Source organism: Lathyrus oleraceus, chromosome 6 (genome assembly GCF_024323335.1).
Source record: "Lathyrus oleraceus cultivar Zhongwan6 chromosome 6, CAAS_Psat_ZW6_1.0, whole genome shotgun sequence".
NCBI lineage: Eukaryota > Viridiplantae > Streptophyta > Magnoliopsida > Fabales > Fabaceae > Lathyrus > Lathyrus oleraceus.
The window spans coordinates 430243025-430268331 of record NC_066584.1 but is presented as its reverse complement, the minus strand read 5'-3'; the positions used below and the strand labels follow the sequence as shown (position 1 = coordinate 430268331).

Sequence of the window (25307 nt, the reverse complement as noted above, 5' to 3'; positions counted from 1 at the left end):
CAAGTCTTTATTCTTCTGTGTTTAGACGGAAATCTACCATATACAGTAAAATCTCGAGGCTCTTGAGCATGTGTTGGTGAAGAAGAAGAGGAGCTGAGATTGTCATCTTCGAGGAAGTTCGTCATTGTCACTCACCAATAGTATTTTTTGTTTGATGGGTTGAGAGATGTAGGTTCTTCTTATATAGAAAAAAACTTCAACGTTCTTATATAATGTGATAAGCACAAACGGAAAATGGAAAATAATATTTAAACATGTTTGTTGTTCTATTAAAGTTAAATTTTTCAATAAATTAAATATTGTGATTAAAAAAAGTCAAAAAATCAAGGGTGATTATAATTTATTGACTTTTTTTAATCACAATCTTTAACTTATTAAAAAATTTGACATTAATAGAATTACAAACATGTTTAAATATTATTTTCCATTTGTGCTTATCACATTATATACACACGCTGATGTTTTTTTCTATATAAGAAGAACCTATATCTCTCAGTCCATCAAACAAAAAATACTATTGGTGAGTGACAATGATGAACTTCCTCGAAGATGATAATGTCATCTCCTTTTCTTCTTCACCAACACATGCTCAAGAGCCTCGAGATTTTACTGTATATGGTAGATTTCAGTATGAACTCAGAAGAATAAGGACTCGTTCTTATGGAAACAGAAGCATCACAAATTGCTTTCCGTCTGAACTCAAAAGAATAAAAACGTGTGCTTATGGAAACATAAGCATCACAAATTGCAGCCCAGCCCCCCGGAGAATAAGTAATTTGAGTGTCATTGACGATGACAGAACTACTTCTGCCGATGAAAAAGGTTATTCTTTTTACTTCATTTCCATAATGTTTATCTGTTTCTGAAAGCTATTCTTTTGATTAACAATGTGGAATAACTAATTGATATGAATGTTAATACCTTAGAAATGAAGCCACTTTAACAAATCTATAATAAAAGCACAATAAAACGAATTAATCTCGATACTTGTTAAAGTGGGTTCATTTCTAAGGTATCAGCATTCATATAAATTTGTTACGCATTTCTTAGGTATCAACATTCATATCAATTAGTTACGCCACACTGTTAATCAAAAGAATAGCTTTCAAAAATAGATAAATATTATTAAAATGAAGTAAAAAATGTATATCTTTTCATCGACAAAAGTAGTTTTGTCATCATCAACCACATTCTAATTACTTATTCTTTTAGGGATTGGGCTGCAATTTGTGATGCTTCTGTTTCCATAAGCACGAGACCTTATTCTTCTGAGTTCAGGCGGAAAGCAATTTGTGATGCTTCTGTTTCCATATACACAAGTCCTTATTCTTCTGAGTTCAAACAGAAATCTAGCATATATAGTAAAATCTCGAGGCTCTTGAGCATGTGTTGGTGAAGAAGAAGAGGAGTTGACATTGTCGTCTTCGACGAAGTTCGTCATTGTCACTCACCAATAGTATTTTTTGCTTGATGGGCCGAGAGATGTAGGTTCTTATTATATAGAAACAAACTTCAACATTCTTATATAATGTGATAAGCACCAATGAAAAATGGAAAATAATATTTAAACATGTTTGTTGTTCTATTAAAGTCAAATTTTTCAATAAATTAAATATTGTGATTAAAAAAAGTCAAAAAAGTCAAGGGTGATTATAATTTCTTGACTTTTTTTAATCACAATCTTTAATTTACTGAAAAATTTGACTTTAGCAGAAACACAAACATGTTCAATATTTATTTTCCATTTTTCATTTGTGCTTATCACATTATATACACACGCTGAGGTTTTTTTCTATATAAGAAGAACCTACATCTCTCAGCCCATCAAACAAAAAATACTATTTGTGAGTGACCATGATGAACTTCCGCGAAGACGACAATGTCAGCTCCTCTTCTTCTTCCCCAACACATGCTCAAGAGCCTCGAGATTTTACTGTATATAGTAGATTTCCATCTGAACTCAGAAGAATAAGGACTCGTTCTTATGGAAACATAAGCATCACAAATTGCAGCCCAGCCCCCCGAAGAATAAGTCATTTGAGTGTGGTTGACGATGACAGGACTACTTCTGCCGATGAAAAAGGTTATTTTTTTTAATTCATTTCAATAATGTTTATCTGTTTCTGAAAGCTATTCTTTTGATTAAAAGTGTGGCATAACTAATTGATATGAATGTTGATACCTTAGAAATGAAACCACTTTAACAAGTATTGATTGATCTATCAGTTTTATTGTGCTTTTTTAATAGATTTGATTGATCATATGTCAAGTCTTCGATTTAGTTCACCGTGTCCTCCCGAGTTTTGCATATTTGGATGAAGAAAAAGGGAGATGGAAAATTAAACCTTTTCCTTGTTAAGCTGTTTTCAAATTCACCAATATAATTATCGTTAAAGCCTATAAACTCAACCCTTTTCATTTAATTGCAAAAATAATTTACTATAATTTACAGAATTTTGGATGATTTTAATTCCCTAACTTAACCTGAGGAGCAAGGATACTGTTAATTTTGTTTTTCAATACTAATTTAGGCTTCTATGTGTATTGTGTAAAAAAAATTTTGTATAAATAGAAGTGTGATGTGATTTATTTTTCCACATCTCTTTTCATTATATTGCAAACATGGTTTGTCTTCGTGTACATAGGCGTCAGTCCATTTGGCGCCTTTTGTGCATGCCCTCGAGATTTTGTGTTGCATGTCTTATCCATGTAGCCCTAGCCACGCAACCTATTGAAAAGACTAAGCATGGAAGACCTGCCACGAGACAGCCATGCATCCTATTGAAAAGACTAAGCATGGAATACCTGCCACGAGACTGTCATGCAGCTAGACACCTAGGAAGGCGCCAATTAAGATGGCGCTAGCATTTAAATTGATATGTGGTCGCCAATTGGAATTGCGTTAAGATGTATTTCTTGCATGGGCACAAATGCATGCTTTTCATTATAATTAGATGTAAAAACCAACATCAACAACAACAATCACTTCTTCATCTGCAACAAACACTTCTTCATCTACAACACTATGACAAAATGTCTCTACTCACTATGGGTGAATCACATAGAGGATGTTTATAGGTTTCGAACTCGTGTCCACGAATTTGTTGCTATCGACTAGTTGATTCAACCTTATGTCGAACTCGTCGGTTTTTGACATGTTAGCAAAATCATGTCTTGGTCGGTTGATAATAAATTGATTCTAACTTTATGTGAAAGATGGCGTCCTGAGACATGTACATTTTGGTTTCCAACCGGGGAATATACTGTAACATTAGAAAACATGTACATATTATTGGGGCTGCCTATCGAGGATAAGGCGGTAAATGGGAAAACCAACTATGCGAATTCAATTTTCATGGAACTCTTGGGTGCTGACTTGTTAGATGATAACTCGAGAGGTCAAGGTATACTCTTTTCATGCCTTAAGGCATATTACAACAGCTTACAGTTAGATAAAGATTCTACTGAAGACGCTCGAATAATAAAAACTAGGTGTTATATTATGCTTTTAATTGGTTTATTTTTATTTCCCGAAGATAGTGGTTCTAGTATGCATGTTATGTATTTACCTTTATTAAGACATGTAGATAGAATAAGAAGTTATAGTTGGGGGTCCGCTTGTTTAACTTATATTTATAGCTCTTTATGTAAAAATGCATACAAAGACACATCTACATTTTTCTGGATGTGTTGTTTTGCTTCAAGCATGGGGTTGGTCCAGATTACCGTCCCTAGCACGCGTCAACCACAATGCATTCACATTCCCGTACACAAAAAAATAAGTTCTTAACAATTAGCTATATTTACTTATTTTACCGATTATTATCTCTAAATAATATATTTACTTTTTTGGTGTACAATAGATGTCCTAGACATTGTATTACCCAATATTGTAATCTCTTGGATCACCTTCGACCAACAGAAGTATTGCCATTAACCGAATTAATTCGTAATAATTTTTTTATAATATCTCCCATTTTATAATATAATATATTTTCTCATTTCAGTTCATTTGGCGTCCATATTTAAACTTGGATCATGACCATGAAATCAACTAACAAGATGCAGCTGTTTGGACTGCATGCACATCGATCATAAGGTTTACCACTGTGGAGATGCACCATAGTGATCATGTTAAATTGAAGTTCGGTATGCTTGAACACATCCCAGATCCCCTGAAAAACCTTGGAGAATGGAATCTACGAAAAGTTAACGACCAATGGAACTTTAACCCTTAGCAAAGCTTCGCTAGATCTCAGTGTCAACCGAAGAAAAACCAACTTGTAATTATATGTCTTGGTACATATCAGTTGGATTTGAGTTCCTCATTAAGGATATATACCTGTACGACCCACGTCAGATAAATTACACACAATAAGGTTTAACATCTAACCCCACAACATTACCAGACCGATTACTCATAACCCCTTACCCATCAAAATTATCGGCCCACAAACAGACAAACCTACGACCTTAACATGCCAAACACCCAACCATAATACCAAGAGAATACCCCGTACCACCAGCAACAACAAGATCCTCATCAAGACACCCAACATCGTTATGCACCCAACACATCATCCTACCATAGCCACTGTAATGGTAAATTCATCATCATCCAGCTATGGATAAACTTGACGTCAATAAAACCAGAGTCACCACCGTGCTTTTAATGTTTCCAAAGGAAAAGGGAAAAGTACGAACAAAACCCAAAGATAAGAAGTTTTCAAATCAAAACTAATAAAATGTCAGAGATTACAGGTAAGGGGGTTGCTTACACAGAGGGAAGATGTTAGCACCCAAAGTGTCATAGGTACTCATAGGGGGTCCTTTTTTATGTGTGCATGTGTTTTTGATATAAATGATGTTGGAGAAAAATAGAGTGTGGGGATGAGAAAAGAATTCATTGATTATATTTTTGTGTTTGATAATACCTTCGGACTTGTGCCTACGTACCAACATTAAAATGAGGGATCAAAACCTCGTAGTTCGTGGTAAAAATTTCAAAGACGGTGAATTGTTTTTAACAACAGTTTAAATGAAAAGGACACAAAAGGTCCAAGAATTTGAATGAAGTTGTTAGTTATTTTTTGTCTTTTGAAATTTATGTCAATATGATTTAGTTTATTTACAAATTTGATTTAAGAAAAAAAAGATTTAAAAAAATATATTGACATAAGGCCAAAGTTTCTAATTTAACCAATGTCTAAGTTTGAAACCACAAGCAAAGAAAGTTTTTGAAAAGGGGGGGGGGGGGATTTTGAAATTTAAGAAGTGGGAGGAGATGAAGAGGCTATCCTAAGCAAAAATTTAAAAGTTAAGAGTTGAAGAGATCTGACCAATGGGATTCAATCCAACAGACAAGAATGTCATATAGAAAAACCAACTTTCCCTTTGGACTTTGAACCAAACAATAATCAATATAGCAAATAGAAATATCCAAACATCATGAAGATTAAGGCATCAAATAAAGATATCCATATCCAAGCAAGCAATCCCATAGCTAGCAGTGTTCTTTGTCTTCCCATGTATCAGATGAATTATTCCTTGGCCAACTCAGAGCAAAACATCAGACACAAGATCAAAATAACAATTAAGCACAGAGACAGAGTAGCAAATGAATTCAAACAAGATCCAAGGCTTGCATCAGATGAAGGCTTAGTTCACAATAGCTTGATCTCAAAATGTTGGCATTGGCCAAGTCCTTTTTTGCACAAGGAATGTTGCCTACTTCTAAGTCCAAGAGTTCAGGTCAAGATCAACAGTCCACCAGATGTTTTTAGGGTTTTTTGTTGTTATTAGGCATTTTAAGGTCCTAAGACCACAAATAAAAATCAAAACACACAAACAATATATACAATCACAAGATATGGCTCAAATGAGCAAAGTGAAAATAACATAAACATAAACAAGCTAAATGAAATGTAAATGGCAAATGAATGATAAATGACTGAAACTTAAATTGCATAAAGTAAATAACTTGAAAGTAAAGCAATATTAACAAGAATTAGTCAAATGTTAGTAAAAGGTTAGTCAAGTAATTATAGTGATTTTTAATTGTTTAAGTCATTCTTTGGAGAATACTCAACCCTTCATTCACAAGTGTAGATCCTTGATCCAAGACATCTTCCATGAGAAGGGCTCCAACTTGGATAATTCACAAGTATGCCACTAGCTCCCATGAAAGGAAAAAATGTCAAGTCTCCAAACAATTCCATGAATAAGGGGAGGCTTACAATCCCACTTACTAGAATGTTATGCCTTGAGGGTCAAATTTAGCTCTATGTTAAGCAATCGTAATTGGACTTATGTAGAAGTCACAACTATCTGAGGTCGGGCAATAAAAATTTAGATGTTAATGTTGTTGGTGTAAGCCCTAGAGACCAATACTTTTGGTACTTGTATCGAATTATTTATTAATAGTAAAAGGCTTTTTCTTTATTACGTTTGTTTAATAAAGTCCCTAGAATAGCTAGTCCGTTTAATGTATCAAGTGTGACTTGATCATGAGATCACATTAAACATAAGGACACTATTCTTAAAGTATCCGTAGTCGAGCTTTATTGTGAAGTGGGATAACATTAAAGCATTAAGACTATTATGTATATAGACTGATGATCACATCTCATGAATCATGGATAAAGAGTTATCAAGTCTTAAACATAGGTATGAATATTAAGAGTAATATTTATACTGGATTGACCCGCTATGAGAATACTATATAGAATATTATGCAAAGTGTCATAAGTTATTCTCATGGTGATAATGGTGTATACCACCCTTCGACCTGAAACCACTATGGACCCTAGATGTAGAGTTGAGTGCTTTATTGTTGATCAAACATTGTCCGTAACTGGATAACCATAAAGACAGTTGATGGGTACTCCACGAAGCATGCTGAGGGACATGAGTGACCTAGATGGAATTTGCCCATCCTGCATAACAGGATAAATGTCTATGGGCCCAATATTAAACTGGACAAGGATGACACGGTCTATGCCTTGTGTTCAATATAGACATAAGGGCAAAAGGGTAATTCTACACATAAGTATTATCACAGCAGGACTTGTCAGATCAAATGACATTTTTGTGTCTTGGGTAGCAGTGATGTGTTTCTAGATACCGCTCACTGTTTATTATGTTAAATACTGATTTAATATAATTGCCAGTGTCGCGAAAACCTACAAGGTCACACACAAAGGACGGATTGATGAGAGATAGAGTAACTAAGGAACACCGTAAGGTACGGTGCACTTAAGTGAATTGTAGAACATCGTAAGGTACGATGTACTTAAGTAGAATACGAAATATGGTAAGGTACCATGTGCTTAAGTGATTTTGGGCATATTATAAGATATGGGCCAAAATACACTTAAGTGGGCTTTTTAGCTTGAAGCCACACAAGTGGTTCTATAAATAAAACCCTTGTGCAGAAGCATTCATTGCGGTTGCATTTTCGTTTTCTCTTCCTCTCTCTCTCACACACACACTCAAAGCCTTCATTTATACCAGCTAGCACTGAGATTGAAGGAATCCGTTCGTGTGGATTGAGTAGAGACGTTGTCATTGTTCAACGTTCGTTATCGCTCCGTAAATCTGCATCAAAGGTTTTGATCGTCACAAGAGATCTGCACCAAAGGTTTCAGTCGTCACAAGAGGTAAATATTCTATCATTGATCATGCCCATTCGTAAGGATCTCTAAAGGCGAAAATTTTAATTTCTGCTGCGTTTTGGACCGCAATTCTCCTTCAAATGCATGTTAGAGATTTGGTATGAAGAACCAAACTCCTAAAACATACCACACATTAAAAGAAAAGATCAAGAGGGAGGGACCTATCTCAGTCATACTTGTATTAGTTCATCTGACACAAAGTCATTGATGACCAATTAGCCTTAAGACATTAGAGATTTCATTGGTAAAATGAGGGAATGGGAAAGAATATGGATGAAGATGAAGAGGGAAGGGAAGATAGAAACACAAATTAATCATGGGAGGAATTTCATCAAATCAAAACCATCCATTTATTTTGGGAGATGAAATGTACATTTCATCAATCCCTTAAAGTCAATGGTTTTGATCCAACAAAAGTCAAATCAACCTTGACCAAGGCCCAAACAAAAAGGCAAACCTCACAGGACCATAACAATGGATCAACATAATTTTTAAGCAATTAAAAAATAAAAATCACATTTAAAATGAATTAAAATACATTTTAATTTGGTCAAAACCTAAAATCTCTTCAAAACACCAAATAAATGGCCAAGAGATTTATCCTAGGTCAAACAAGGTCAAAGGACCTTAGACAAAAAAATTCATCATTTTTAAAAAGTCAAAAGTATTTTTAAATAATTAAAAATATGCACAAAAACATTTAATTCATGAAAAATATCAAAATTAATGCAAAAAAAATATTTAATTCAGAATACGAAAGAGAATTTTTTTTAAAGATTTTTAGTGAAAGTCCCGTATTTTTTGGATTAAAAATAAAATTAATATGAATTAAACAAAATAAAAGGATTAAACATAAAATCAGAAATTAAAATAAAAATAGAAAAAACAAGGGCCATCAGACCTCCCTCATTATTTAAGGTGGCAGATCTGATTGACACACGCGCGCGTTCCATGGTGGCCATCAGTCAAAGAGATGTATGTGTGGTAATCAAAAGCAATGGTCCAGATTATAACATCCAATCATGATCAGATGGCCAGGAGGTGTGCCAACACACCACCGGAGCTAGGTCTTCGGTCATCTTCTCAGGTGACCTCCGCTGGACTGTTCCAACTTCATCTCAATGAAAAATGAAAAACAAGGACACTATTTCAAAGAGAAAATGCTCAGGATCACGAATCTGGCCTCAATTTTCTCCAATTCCAAGTATATAAAAAGATACAAGGATTTGAATTTTGAGGATCATGAACTGAGTTGCTTCGATTTGACCTCAAAGCAACTCAATCTTGTTGCCTACATTGGTAGGACTTCAGCCAACGAAAAATCATAAAGAATGGTGAAGAATTGAGAGAGAATCGAAGAGATGAAAATTCGGGAAAATCACCTTCGAGGGAGCTTGAAACTTGCTTGATCTTGCTTCCAATTGGCCTTGGTTTTACTTCAGAAGCTTGCAGAAGTTAAATTGAAGCAAGGAAAGGCTTGGATTCTTGGAGTTTCAATCTTAAAATAGAAGGATATTTGAAACTTGATTTTCAAATGAAAACCTTCAAGATTATCCTCTAATGGTGAGGGTTTGGATTTTAGGTTCGAAGCTTGGGCAAGGTGTCCCTGATTCTGAGCAATGAGAGTCTTATTTATAGGCAAGGCAATTGCTTTCTACACATTTCCAAAATTAGCCAAAAATAGCAATTCACTTGCATGCTTGCATTGGCGTGTGATAGGCCCATGAAATGACGCAATCAGGTCCAAAATCCCTCACGTGCAATGCTGAAAGCATGTCATGTGATCATGCAATGGAAATTGAAATGTGAATATGAATTTCATCCAAATGAAGCTTTGAAGAGAAACCATGTGCAAGTCCTCCAATTCTTGGCCAAATGAGATGATCTTGGACTTTTTGGAAAGGTGAGATCATGGGGAACAACTTACATGTTGAACACTTTTCCATTTAAAGCTTGGATTATGATGAATTTTGAGGTGGAAGTTTGGAAAATCAAACATATTTGAAAATTTTCTAAGTAACAAGTAAAATGTTCACTTCTTCCACCTTGAATAACTTTTTCTATGGTCTTCAAAAGGAAAAGGTTCCTTCATCAAAGTTGTACCAAGTTCGAAACTCTTAAATTTGGTCACAAATTTGACCTTATTTGGATTTTGTATGAAGGAGTTATGCATTTTAGAAGTTGAGGAAAATCACTTGTTCAATGGTAATGACCCAAAATGACCTATAATGTTTCCTCTTGGCACATGCCCTTGTAAGTTGAGTTTGAATTTATCACAAGAATAAAAATTTGAAGAGGACATATTGAATTTGCTCATGAAATTTGAATGGCCTTCATCTCATAAAAATTGAGCAAGTTATGGTCTTTGGAAGTTGACCTCCTAACTAGGGTTTAGACAAAATGACCTATAATCTTTCACTATAAAAAATGACTTTCCAAGAAAAACTAGCTTTTGACTTAAATATGAAAGTTGTTTTTAATGTCATAAGGAGTAATGTTTATCTCGGAATCATTTTCATATGATAAAAATTGTAGGAGATAGGGTCTAGTGAACCCCAGTTTTGACCAGTTGACTTCCTCTGGTCAACCACCATGAACCAACTTGCAATCTTGAAGCTCCCTTGATCTTTTGGACTCGTGGAGGATCATATATGTATAAGATGATGTAATATGAAGTATCCCTTGTAGTATTTGATCAAATATTGAAGAAACTTGCTGAGGAAATCACACAAGATACCCAGATGAATTAGGGCTTCCAAGGTAAACAAGCTTCAAACTCTTAATGAATTCTTAATCAAAATGATAAATGAAGATCATGGTGATCCATATATGATGTCTAAAACCAATGTGAACCATATCTTGATTAATCTCCTTGCATTGAGGGTCTCAAACCCTAGATATGAGCTTGTTAGGCATAGATGAACACACATACTACCTACAAAAGAAGTAAATTATGCATAGACATTTTTTGGGCATTTTGGTTAGTAAATAATGAAAAATAAAGTATGATACAATCAAATGTGCTTGGTGATATCTCTCAATGCAAACCCAATGAATGAGGGGTAAGGAGGATGCCAAGGTGTGATCCCAAAGCCAATGCATATGATGAGATATCATGAGGGATCTTAAGATCAAAATTAGGGTCTTACATTCGTCTTAGGCAAAACACTCAATGATCATTTAACATCAATCGTCCCCCATCCTACTATAGCCAAGAAGCCCAAACATCACAAAACAAAAACATGCAACAACCATATGGCTATCAAACACCACAAGAGCCATTTCAACATTTCCTTGACGCATCCTTCACACCAATATCGCCCTTCAATCGTCTTGGTCGCCCTCCAATAACTCGAACACAATCCAACTACTCTGACATGGGTCACGAATACAGTTATAGCGGTAGCGCTTCATTGCATACACAGGACTACGCAGATTTGTCTGAATATCTTATGGAATCTTCTGTAGGTGATGGAGATGTTTCTAGGCCTTCAAACATCTGGGGTGAATCATCAATGTGGGTTAGGATCATGCGTTCGGGTAGCTAGGGGATGTAGTACCAGAGGTCAGATAGGTCATCCCAGTCAACGACATTAGTCTTTTTGGTATTCGTAAGTAAACACATATTAATATTAATACTAATTGGTCCGATTTCGACTTTTATATAAAATGCATTATTTAAAAAAAAAATTACAACGCCAATTAGATTGATAGCACTAGGTGCATAAGTCAATCCAATTGGCGCCACCACTCTAACTTAGAGAGCAAACGTCAATTCATCTGACATAAGTTCTTCAAAGTGGGTTATTTTGGAAAATTATCTAAAATTTGGATTATTTTAGGAACTTTTTTTTTAAAATAACGTGGATCATTTTAGTAAAAAAAATCTCATTTTGTATTTATGATAAATTCAGATTAACAATGAAGAATAAAAATAAAAAATAAACTTAATAAGTTTAACGACTTATTTATAAACCATAAATTAGTTTCATCATTTATTTTTATTATTTCTTTAATAGAAACACCTTATTAAATAAAATAATAGTTTAAAATTTGGTTACCATTCTTTTAATTTAAAAATTTGAAAATATATAATTAGTTAGTTAGAAATCCACTTTAATTCGCTTTTATTCTTTAATCCACTAAAAAAATTCAAATATCTTGTTAGTTGGTTAAAAAAATTCAAATATATAGTTACAATTTTTTATTTAAGAATCCACTTTTATCGCATAAGCCAAAGCTTACTAATTCAACTTCTCACTAACCCCTCATCGAATCGAAAAAGAGAAATATTATTACTAATTATCAGAAACTTTACAATGATTTTTTAATTAATTGTTTTATTTTAATATAAATTTCAAATTAAATTTTAAAATAATTACATTTTAATATATCTATTAAAACAAAAATTAATTGATCTAATTTTTTGGAATTTTTTTGTTAATTTAACGGTAAATTAAAATTAAAATTACTTATTTTCTACTTTATAATTAAATATATGATCAATTTAGGTTAACAATGAAACATTAAAATTAAAAGAAAATAATTAGTTTAAAGACCTATTTATAAACTACAAATTAATTTAATATTTTTTTAACAGAAAGATCTAATTAAAAAACTAGTTTTAGATTGGAATAAGAAAAATTAATTTAAAAATCCACCTTAATCGCTTCTTATAGTTAGCTCCACTTTATTTTGTTATTGTTAGTTAGTTAGATTATATTCCTTTATTTGCTCCACATTACTCTTATAAACCGAAGCTTTTGACTCATTCAACTTCACACTAACCCAGTATATACCCCTCGAGAAAACAATAAATTTACTAGTTGTAGAGTTTTCAGAGTTAACCCTAATTATGGTAACTATGCGTAGCGTACAGAAAGATGTTGAAAATCAAGGTGGAGAGTCTTCGACAAATGATGATATTGAAAAGTGGTTGCCAATAAGTGCTTCCAGAAAAGCAAAGTGGTGGTATTCAGCTTTCCATAATGTCACTGCTATGGTTGGTGCTGGAGTCCTAGGGTTACCATATGCTTTATCTCAACTTGGATGGTAATTATATTTATATTTTTAATTTTTGATTCACTTTATTTCATAATCTCTGATTATTCAATACTAACTTAGGTTTTTTATTATTGTATTTGTATAGGTTTCCAGGGGTTTCTTTGATTTTAGTGTCATGGCTTATGACATTTTATTCACTATGGCAACTGGTGCAAATGCATGAGATGGTTCCGGGGAAGAGATTTGATAGATACTTTGATTTAGGAGAACATGTGTTTGGATCCAATGGAAGATTTGGATTCTGGATGATAATGATACAACAATTGATTGTTCAAGTTGCTTCAACCATTGTGTACTCAGTCACCGGTGGAAAATCGTTGAAGAAGTTCTGTGAAATACTGATTCCGTCCGTGTTTGGAGACTTTAGACAAACATATTTTATCGTCTTCTTTGTTTGTTTACAGTTGTTTCTTTCACAGATTCCTAACTTCAATAATTTGAAGGGAGTCTCTCTACTCGCCGCGTTTATGTCTGTATGGTATGTTAAGAAATCTTGTTGATCACTTTCATTTATGCAATTTTAATAAAAAAAATGAAGTTAAGACAGAGTTTTTTTTTTGCAGTTATTCGATGGTGGCGTTCGGGTCGTCCCTTGCCAAGGGATTCAAAAATCATCCTCCTCACTATGGTGTTCGATCGCACACTCCTGCTGGAAAAACTTTCGATATTTTTAATGCTCTTGGAACAATAGCGTTTGCCTTTGCTGGACATGGTGTGGTTCTTGAGATTCAAGCTACTTTACCATCCACAGAAGAAATACCTTCTAAAAAACCTATGTGGAAAGGCATTGTTGTTGCATACTGCATTGTTATTATGTGCTATCTTACTGTTGCGATATCGGGTTTTTGGGCATTTGGAACTACGGTTGAAGATGATGTACTCGTCTCACTTGGACATCCTCCATGGGTTATTGCTATCGCCAATTTCATGGTTTTCTTGCATGTCATAGGAAGTTATCAAGTAATTCTAATGTTCTCTTTTCAACACGAAATTAATGTTTAAAAATGTCTTAGATGACATATAGGATGATACTAATAATTGTTTTCTTTATCTTTAAGGTTTTTGCAATGCCTGTTTTTGATACAATCGAGTCTTGTTTGGTGCAAAAATTTAATCTCAAACCTTCGAGGACTCTTCGCATCGTTGCTCGAAGCTTATACGTCGGTAAGATCAGTTACTTAAATAAATAATATTTTTTAGATTATAAATATGAATTATAATTTGCTTATATATGTATGAATATTGAATCTAATATGAAATTTTTGTTTCTTTATAGCTATGGTGGGATTGATTGGTATAATCTTTCCATTCTTTGGAGGGCTGTTAGGATTTTTTGGAGGACTAGCATTTACAGCAACATCGTATATAGTAAGAATTGTTAATATTTATTATTAACCATGTTTTGCAATATCCTAAATTAGTGCCATTTTACTAATTTTGAAATGCTTATGCAGATACCTTGTGTCTTATGGATTATGGCCAAAAAACCAAAAAGGTGGAGCCTTCATTGGATTGCATCAGTGGTAAATTTTTATTTAGAACTTATTCAAACATGAGTTTAATGTTCAAAGCAAATAATAATCTATGTATCTAACTTATGTTTTTTTTTGTTACAGGCTTGTATAGTTCTTGGCACTGTAATATCAATTGTTGCACCCATTGGAGGAATAAGAACAATCATTGTTTCGATAAAAACTTATAAGCTTTTTTCGTGATTATTAGAGGGTTAATTAATTGATGTTCTAGGTGTTTTTTTCTATCGCAAGAACATCATTTCATAGGATTTACAAGTTTTTAGATTCTAGTTTCTGGCAGAAATTTTAGCCTGCCTAGTCATGGATGAGATTTGTAAACATTTCATTCAAGATAGATGAGTTGGTTTAGCAAATTATTACGCTAAACCCTAGGAAATGTTTAATGGTGTATCTCCTTTCAATTTCTAATGGAAATGTTTATTTTATATTTTCTTCAAAAATATGTTCTACATAAAGGAAATTAGTTAGAAAAATATGGCATGCATTTGAAAAAATCAGTTACAATTAATTACCCATGCTCCCTTTTTTATTATTTACTTCAAAGTAGGCAAGAATATTGTCATTGAATACTCTGTTTTTAAAAAATTTATAGTTCTAAAATTGATGGAGTACAATTTAACCACTATTTATTTTATTTTACCCATTCATTATTTACTTCAAACTTATTTTCTCTTTTATAGTTTTTTTAAATGTCCTTCATTAATTTTTCTTTTTTATCTCTGATTTCGTAGTCTTTCAACACATTTGAAATGAATTATCAAGTGAGATATTTTAAAAAGAAAAATCAATTGATTTGAACAATTTTTACAAAAATAAGACTATTTTTCACTTTTTTGTTTAGATGAGTATGAATTGAAAAAATATATATATTATGTCAATATTAATTTTTTTTAATGAATATTTAGATATAAATGATTTTGATTTATGTTTATATTTTAGTTTTAAGAAAAGTGTTAACAAAATAAATCAACATTCTTCAATAAGAAAGACAAGACAATTAAATTCCAATAAAAATATATTTCAAAACATAATTGAATTTAAAAAAATTGTACTTATTTGCTTTCAATTAATTAGAAAAATAAGGCATGAGTTTTAAAAAAAAAATCAACATTACAATTATTTAGGAAGGAACCGTTTTTGTACTTGAAAGTAAATAATAAAATAATTATTGTTTAAAAGAAAATATAGATTATATAAATAAATATAAGGGACACAAAACCGAAGTTTTTTTTTAAATATACAATTTTTTTTTAAAAAATCCAAAAATACCCCCATTTTTAAAAAAATTACAAAAATGGGTATTTTTTGCCCTATTTTTGCCTTGGGCGCCACCCTTGTTGGCGCCTACCCTTAAGGGTAGGGCAAGTCGCCACTAGGAGTGGCGCCTACCTTTAAATTCTTTTTTTTTTAATTTTTTATTTTTTAATTTTTAATTTTTTAATATGTTTTTTTTTAATTTTTTTTTAATTTATTAATTTATATTTATTATAAATTATATTAATTTATATTAATACATATATATAAATAATATTATTTACAAGATATATATATATATATATATATATATATATATATATATATATATATATATATATATATATATATATATATATATATATATTAATTTATATACATATTAATTTAATTTATAAGTAATTAATATTATTTATAAATTTTTGGAAAAAAAATTAATTTATATACGTGTAAATTAATATATATATATATATATATATATATATATATATATATATATATATATATATATATATATATATATATATATATATATATATATATATATATATATATATATATATATATATATATATATATATATATATATATATATATATATATATATATATATATACATATAAAGATATGATACACAATATCTTTAAAGATAAATATATAAAGATAATAAACACAAAATATTTTTATTAAAATAATATACAAGACAAATATTATAAAGATATGATTAAAATGCATTATTAATTTGGGATTTATCACATATGATGCGGTCCCTGGTACGATCCGCACGGGGGAGGTCTAACTACTCGCCTAGACGGTTCACGTGGTGGTGGTGCTTCCCTATTACCACCCCTAGTCCTAACGCGTCCCCTTGCCGTTTGCCGTTGTGGTTGGGTCGAAGTCCCTTCAATGCTGTAGGAAAGGCGGGTGCCATCTGCGCCCTCAAAGCTTTGTCTCGGTGGGACAAACTGACTATTGTTGGGTGCGCCCTCGAAATGTGGCCTTTGGTAGTTGAGGGTTGAATCGGGTTGGCCAAAGAACAATGTTTGTTGTGGTGTGTAGTAGTCTTGTTGGTAATCCTCTTGTATACCCGTGTCGGGGCTAGGTGGAGGACTGGAAGAGCTCGGGACATTGTCGTGATGGAAGTGTTGGGATTGGTGGATGTGGGGGGATTGATATTGTGGTAGGTGTTGGGACTGTTGATGGTGGTGGGAATGTTGAGGTTGGTGTTGGTAATCTTCATGGTATTGGGGTTGAGTTTGTGGTATGTAGTGTTGATTTGGTTGGGGGGTGGACATGTGTTGTGGTGGTTGTTGTTGGTAATACGGTGGTGGTGGTTGTTGTTGGTAATAAGGTGGTGGTGGTTGTTGTTGGTAAAATGGTGGTGGTTGTTGTTGTTGGTAATACTGTGGTGGTTGTTGTTGTTGGAAATATGGTTGTTGCATCCGGGGATCGTCCAAATAGAACGGGTCAGACACAATCATTTCTGGATTTGTATTTGCTATATACCAATCCACATATTCCCTTGTCGGCTTCATTTCGTTGGGCGCCACCGGAAATTGTAGAACATAATGGGCACGGTCTTTCCACATTTTACGGAACTCCTTTGCAAATTCCTTCCAATTTTGGGCATACCACTGGTGGCTGACTTTTTTTAGATGCCAAGGTTCCAAAGACATTGGGGGGCCTGGGATTTCTTAATGCATTCTGATGCAGGGAGGTGGATCGATAATATCGACAGAGCAAAGTGGACTAGGTCATACGACGATGGGGTGAGGTGGGGCCACATGACAACAAATCTTGTGGAATCAATGAACGGCGTCTTTAAGGGCATACGTAACCTCCCGGTAATCACTTTGGTGAGTGCGACCTATTTTCGGATGGCTACGTTGTCTGTAACAAGAGGCAAGCGCTGACATGAAGTGTTACAGACGAGTCAAGTATATAGTGATGTCTGCATGAAGTTTATGAGACAGGAATCTGCCAAAGCCAGCAGCCATCGGGTTACAGGATTCGACCGCCATGGCCACACTTTTAGTGTCAAGGAAACAATTGACCACAACCAGGGGCTTCCCAGACAAGAGTATAGGGTCCTAATACCAGACTGTTGGTGCGACTGTGGTCAATTTCAGGCCTATCGTATGCCTTGTTCCCATGTCATTGCAGCGTGTTCACACAGCCACTTCGATGCATTATCGCTAGTGTCTCCCATCTACAAAGTTGCAACATTGCTAAATGTATACGAAAATCCCTTTCCGGTGGTAGCATTGGAGGCATATTGGCCAGAGTATGACGGGGAAATTGTTTGGCACAACGAATCGATGCGACGGAATAAAAGTGGTCGCCCAAATAGCAGGCGCATTAGAACTGAAATGGACGTCGCAGAGAAAATGCAGAGGAAGTGTAGCATATGTAGACAACTAGGGCATAATAAGAACAAATGTCCATATCGTGGATCTAGTTCCACAACATAGTTTTCATACTCATAACTATGTGTACCAATGTTATTTATCAATAAAGTTTACTTTTCATTCCAAATAGACGATGACACTGGAACAACAAACACAAACATCTAACATTACAACACCAATTACTAAAACACGTACTAAAACAAGAACAAGTACTAGAACAATAACAAATACAACAACAACAACACAAACAACCATTAATATCTAGGAAATTACAACAATCAACACTATGTCGTCTGATCCATGCATCATTTGGATGCAATCAATGTCGCTTTCAACTTCAACCCACGAACATACCGTTTCTCCAGTTTCAAATGTGATACTTCTTCTAAGCCTCTAAATCCTTCTGATGACTTCACCAGGTTCGTAATCTCCCTCTAACCAAGACATCAAGGACCTTTTTAGTTGGTCCAACGAACGGATGTTCCAAAATTTCATCTCCATTGGGGGTTTCACAGGCGAGAAAATAACATGCCCATCCCTTTTTAAGATTACTGGTTCAGGATCCGGGCGCCTTGATGATGTTCGCTGCCATGACGACGGTCTGGGGGATGCCATGAACTCAACTTGATAGAGAAAGTGATAGGAAATAGTGGTGAAGAAAATGCAAGGAAATAACACTTTATTTATAGGAAAAGATCTAGGTTGTACACCAATGTACTTAACCCTAATTAGATCTAGGTTGTACACCAATGTACTTAACCCTAAAAAGATCTAGGAAAATAATATTAATTACTTATAAATTAAATCAATATATATATATATATATATATATATATATATATATATATATATATATATATATATATATATATATATATATATATATATATATATATATATATATATATATATATATATATATATATATATATTGTGTATTTTACAAATATATACAAAATATTATTTATTTACACGTATATAAATTATTTTTTTCCAAAAATTTATAAATAATATTAATTACTTATAAATTAAATTTATATATATATATATATATATATATATATATATATATATAAATTAATATATATATATATATATATATATATATATATATATATATATATATTAATATAAATTAATATAATTTATAATAAATATAAATTAAAAAATTAAAAAAATTATTAAAAAAAAATAAAAAATAAAAAAACATATTAAGAAAAAAAAGAATTTAAAGGTAGGCGCCACTCCTAGTGGCGACTTGCCCTACCCTTAAGGGTAGGCGCCAATTAGGGTGGCGCCCAAGGCAAAAATAGGGCAAAAAATGCCCATTTTTGTAATTTTTTTGAAAATGGGGGTATTTTTTTTAAAAAAATTGTATATTTAAAAAAAAACTTCCACAAAACCCAAACACATAAGAGATACCGACTATAGGCATAAAGAATATTAAAAAAAACAATGCAAAAAGACAAAACTCACCGAGAGAACAAAAAGAGCAGTGGCCTTAATTAAAACAACTACAAGCAGGAAAAACCCCATAACGCCCATAAGCTAAAGAAAATTAGGAACAAAACTAGCTCCCCAGACAGGAACCATTAAGTCGAACAATTACTTCCACCAAAGTACTAAGGACATCTCAAAAGGAGAACGACACTCTCCAGCTGTTAGTGGCTCATATATAAAATAGGATTCTCAAACAAATTCGAGAAAAATTCGTGGGCTACTCATAGATCTACTAAGATACTATTTTCAAGTCAAGAGAATGCTCAAATCTTCCACATCATTCAAATTACCAATTTGTCTAGAAAGACAATATCATTCAGAGATTCCAAATCAACCAAATCAAAACATGCCAAATCACGAGATATCCCTCTCTAATCCTATCCAGACTACTGGTAGGTAAAAACATCTGAAAAATGGTCATGAGCTCCCTAGATAAAACCATAACTCACCCCAACCATGTAAAAATCCTATAAATATATGTTGAGATTAGTTGTTGTAATCTTCCCATTTTTTGGAGGACTATTAGAATTTTATGAGGACTGGCATTTATAGCAACATCATATATCGTAAGAATTAACAGTTATTTTTAACCATGTCTTTAAATATCCTCAAGTATTAATGTTATTTTACTAATTTTAAAACACGTGATTTGAACTCCTTTTCAGCTTTATCGGTGAAGGATTTTTGGGTCTTAGTGTTAGATGGAAGAGAATTTTTCTTTATTTGGTGAATGTTTACTCCTCTGGCTTGACTCGCAACAAGAAGAAATGTTGGACAGGTCTTAGGGAGTGTAAGAGCAAGTTTCCTACAAGGGAGTGATCCGTTAGGGGGTGACTTCAACTCGGTCAAGAAGGAAGGTGGGAGAAAGGGGGTTGCTTCCAACTTAAACAGGGGGGAGATGATTGACTTTATTGAGTTTATTGAGAATATGGATTTGATCTATGGTCAGGTGTTGGGTAACAAATTCACTTAGTTTAATTTGAATGGGAGTGCTATGAGAAGAATATATAGGTTTCTTCTAACGAATGGGTTGATTGATAAATGGAAGATAGGAGGCCAGATGGTAGGTAGAAGAGATTTCTCATATCATTGTCCAATTTGGATCAAAGGGAATGAGGTTAGTTGGGGCCCGGAACCTTTTAAATATTTCAATTGTTGGGCTTATCATTCAAAGTTTTTGTCATTCATTGAGAAAAAATAGAAGGACTATGGTATGAAGGGTAAAGCTTCGTTTGTAATTGAAGAAAAGCTTAAAATGCTTAAGGGGAATCTTAGAGATTGGAACAAAAATGTGTTTGGAATCTTGGACTTGGAGATGGATTCGGCATTGAAGGAATTGAATGCTTTGGATTTTGTGACGGGGAACGATCCAGTCCTAAACTTGGAAGATTTGGCTATTAAAAGACCAATGGCTTCTCCAAGGTGTGGCACTCTTTTCATGTTAGGGAAAGTATGCTCCATAAAAAATCGAGGCATAAATGGATTGCGGAAGGTGATTCTAACTCTAAGTTCTTTCACATGGCAATGAAGTCAAACTATAGGAGAAAGAATTTGTTGGGGATTTCTACTCCTAGAGGTTAGGTGTATCAAGTGGACGAGGTTAAGATGGAGTTTTGAATCACTTTGATCAAGATTCCAAGAGACAAATTATCGTAGGCCTAACCTTTCGGGGATTGCCTTCAATCATTTATCTAGAGAGGAAAGTTTATCATTGGAAGCCCCTTTTCGGTGGATGATATTAAGGAGGTGATTTGTGTAACATTCTACTTTCCAACTCAACAATTAAATAGATAAAACATGTACAACATATATATCCTCCAAGTAGGATGCTACTCAACAACAATCAAACTCATATTTGAACCACATAATTAAAAATGAAAACGTTTGATAAACAATGGAAATTATAAAATACTTGGCAATAAAAGCTTCAACAACATTATTAGTTTGAAAAGTGGTTCATCATCAAAAAAACAAAGGAAAGATATGCAACATAAAATAAATAAAAGAACAACATGTTCCCTTCATGTTACATAACAGAACGACTCTAACTATAAGACTCGGTTAACAAGCAACTAAAGAGGCACAACTTCGTCCTCAACATCAAACTTCTACTCAGGTACCTGATTGTTTGTACTCCAAAGGAGCATAGACGCAATAACACAAAAACTGGTGAGAATATGTTTAAACAATAATCGATGCACAAAAAAATCAGAGTAGAATCACACATCACAAATTATACACATATCAGACATGCATCACGACAACATGTATTCATATATCACCCACATCACAATTAATCACCAATCACACAACTCATACAAGAGTATTCATCAATACTCAAACATCTTATTTGCATAACCATTATGTAGTGCAATGAAACATTGACTCAACCCATGCTCGTCATAGTCCCCACTCTGAACCGGACTCACAACTCAACTCTATATGCATGCGGTACCGACTCAACATTTGGTTATTCATACGAATAGGGTCCTCTTTCTAAAAACTAAGGCCCCACTCTGAGCTTGGGACAAGTCACTACTCCTCACTCTAAACTCGTGACTCGCCTCTTTCACAACAATGACAACATATGATGCATGGCATATCATAATGCAATGACAACAACACAATAATGAATATAGCCCCATTCTATCTGTAAATAATCATACAACGACAACAACATAACAACGACTATAGCCCCACTATGATTGTAATCCATCATGTATTCAACGTATTACAAGTAGTTCTCATTCTGAACCACTCATCTCATCAATCATCAACAAGCATATATGATAATCCACACAATTATACATTCACACATTGAACATACATTCACACATTGAACATACATTCACATATCACTCAAACATGTCAATTTATCTTATTGAACACAACCATGCAGCAACCAACAGTCGCTGGAATCGAAAAATAGACCAACATCTCAACACAAAAACAATACCCATGTACTGTCATCCTCGCCAAGCAAGCATAACAACTCGTTCGGAGAGGGCTCGTTCGGCGAGATCTTCCAGACATGTAAAAACTAAAACACGATTCTACCTATATAGCAGCCCTGCAACTCCCAATTCCGCCCCAAAAACATCCAAACAATCCATAATTGATACATACATATTTACTATATATTATCATGTTGACTCTCATCAATTTAACATGTTATTCCATCATTTAACAATAAAAATTCATATTCATGATCATACACAAGAACTCCTCAATTCTAACACAAACACTACATTCATGAGCAATTTCACATAGAAAACAACCATACAACATCAAGCATAAATTTCATATTAATTCATGGCATAAAACAAAATCATATTCATTGAATTCATCAAACAACCAATCAAAAGAAAAAGAAGAAAACTATATTGGAGGTTAAGGGAAACATCTCTACCCTTTCATGATCAACGTTCCTTTAGATGAATAATCCCCCCCCCCCCCCCCCCTTACCTTATGAATTCGGCAAAAGTAAGATCTCAGGCAATCTCTAAGGTATTCTTCTCTAAGTCCTAGCTCTCCAAGACTTTTGTTATCTATTCTCTTTTTTTCACATTCACTGACAAATGCTCTAAAACCCCACTTTCTATCAATTTTTGTAATTATATAATAGTCTAGTTAGTTCTCTCATAATTGTACTTTTTGCCAACTAAACATAAGCTCCTCATTACCAACCAGCTCGTTTTCTATTATTTTCACTTTTTACCTAACTCTTAATATTCTCTCAATTTCTATTAGTTTAATTAATTAAATTTCACAAAACTAAATAAATGAGCATTATTCACCACAAATGCTGACACCGTCCAAACACGTCATAATTTACGTAAAATAATTATTTAAATAATTAATCAATTAAATCAAATAAATAACTAATTAAATCAGGGTGTTATAACTCTCCCCCACTTAAAATAATTTTTACCCTCGAAAATTACCAAAAGGATCACCCCAAACAACCTTCACTGAAGTGATCTCCTTGTATCACAAGTGTTTCATTTCACGATCCTCAATCCTCAACAACAAAGTCTCAACTGTCAAGTTCTCTCTAACTGGCACATCATCCAATTACATGAGACGGATCATGAATGTACTTCCTCAGCTGAGACCCATAAAACACATCATGAAGATTCGAAATACACGGTGGTAACGCCACTCTGTAGGCCACCTCCCATACCCTTTGAAGAATATGAAACGGACCAAGGAAATGCGACGTAAGCTTCTTAGACTTCAATGCATGGTCAACACCAGTTACCGGAGTAACTCTCAAGAACACATGATCTCTGTCATACGGTGAACTGACTTTAATGTGTTTTTAATCGCAATGTCGCGGTTAGCAAGAGTCGCCACCGACTTTTCTTTTATCCAATAAGGAAAGGTGGAAAAGAACAGGAAAGACCTTAATTTAGATTCTTAGGTTCGGGAGGTACATTATACAAAGGGAAGGTATTAGCACCCTTTGTATCCATGGTTATCCATGGGCTCTTACTTGCTCAATCATTTATGTTTTTCTAGTTTGAAAAAGTGGTTGAGAAAGGTGTAGGAAATGTTTTGAAAAGGAGAATTTAACTTTGTAATGATCCTTGAATGAATGTATACAAAGTGGTTATCTCATTTAGTTTTGAAAATAGTTTAGAAAAGTAGTTTGGAAATGTGTGAGGTGTGAAAAGTATTTTAGGTTATGAATGAGCAATTAAGGGTTATACCTGTCCGAGGTCTTTCCGGGCATTTCCTATCCTTATGAGGGTAAAACTGTCCTTACTATTGAGAAGTAAGTAGTTTTATCCTTTGGATGTGGAAGGATCATCGTAGGGTCATCGATTGGTCATTGAAGGCAACAGTTGTGAGGATACCTTAGCATTCGAAGGGACTATCATCATTTAACCGTGGGCTACACCGAAGGGACATCGAGGGACAAAATCGTATTTTCGAAGGCAACATCCGAGGGACCATGATTTATTTTATGATGATTTAATCGAAGGGTCTTTGCTAAGTGTATCCCCACATTCGCGGGACATGACCGTAATACCGTAATCGTAGGGTAACAAAGAGAGGTCCAAGATCACTTATTTAAAGGCAAAGTTTTTACAATTAATTAGGTAGCTAGGATGAATCTCCACATTAAAATCAATACATTAAAATTAATACATTAAAATTAATACATTAAAATGAATTAAGCAATTTAGGGTGGATCTTCATAAGGGTATCCCACAAATAAAGTGGAATACTTAGCCGGCCGTTTCTTCGAGAATATGTAAGCCTTTACACCATTCAACACACGGGTTAGAGCATTGAGATAAAGTATGATTTGACAATTGCACCATAAAATAAACATAACAGTCATGAACTCAGGCCAAATGATGCAGAACTATAATAAATCATGATTAGATAAACATAAGATAGAACAGCAAAAATGAAACAGCCACTGTCCCGTTCGCCTCTGCTTCGCCTAGCGAAGGCCTAGCGAGTACTCGCTACTGGCTCGCTTAGCGATGTGCTAGCGAGCGCTGCTGGTTTTTGAATATGATATCAGTACAATCTCAACCAATTTTATGCCTTATGGATCTTATTACTGCAATTATACGATTAATCATTTAAGGTATGCATGGTATATACTAAAGTTCACATGCCAAGCTTAAGGTATTTCATAAATCTAGTCATAAGGTCATATGCAAATTAAGAATATAAAACAATGATAGCAATGTAAACCTGTTAGCAGCTGAGTTGTGACTTCGAATCGGCAAATTGAATTGAATTGGGCGGAGGTAGAACTTGGTGCCGCCGAGTTCCTTCCAGGTTTGCCTCCAATGAGTATCAGGGTTTGCTTCCTAGGGTTCTCCTTTCGTCCTCCTCTGTCCGTCTTCGTC

The 25307-nt window shown here is 33.7% G+C and overlaps 1 protein-coding gene across 1 annotated transcript; it reads left to right on the top strand.

Annotated features, from left to right (window-relative positions):
* The first annotated feature begins 12491 nt into the window (after positions 1-12491).
* Positions 12492-14479, top strand: LOC127096618 (lysine histidine transporter-like 5). Its single transcript, XM_051035166.1, has 7 exons — positions 12492-12725; positions 12823-13215; positions 13301-13697; positions 13796-13901; positions 14014-14105; positions 14192-14260; positions 14354-14479. The coding sequence occupies exons 1-7, from the start codon at positions 12529-12531 to the stop codon at positions 14450-14452; spliced, it is 1353 nt and encodes a 450-aa protein (XP_050891123.1). The 5' UTR covers positions 12492-12528; the 3' UTR covers positions 14453-14479.
* Positions 14480-25307: the final 10828 nt, after the last annotated feature.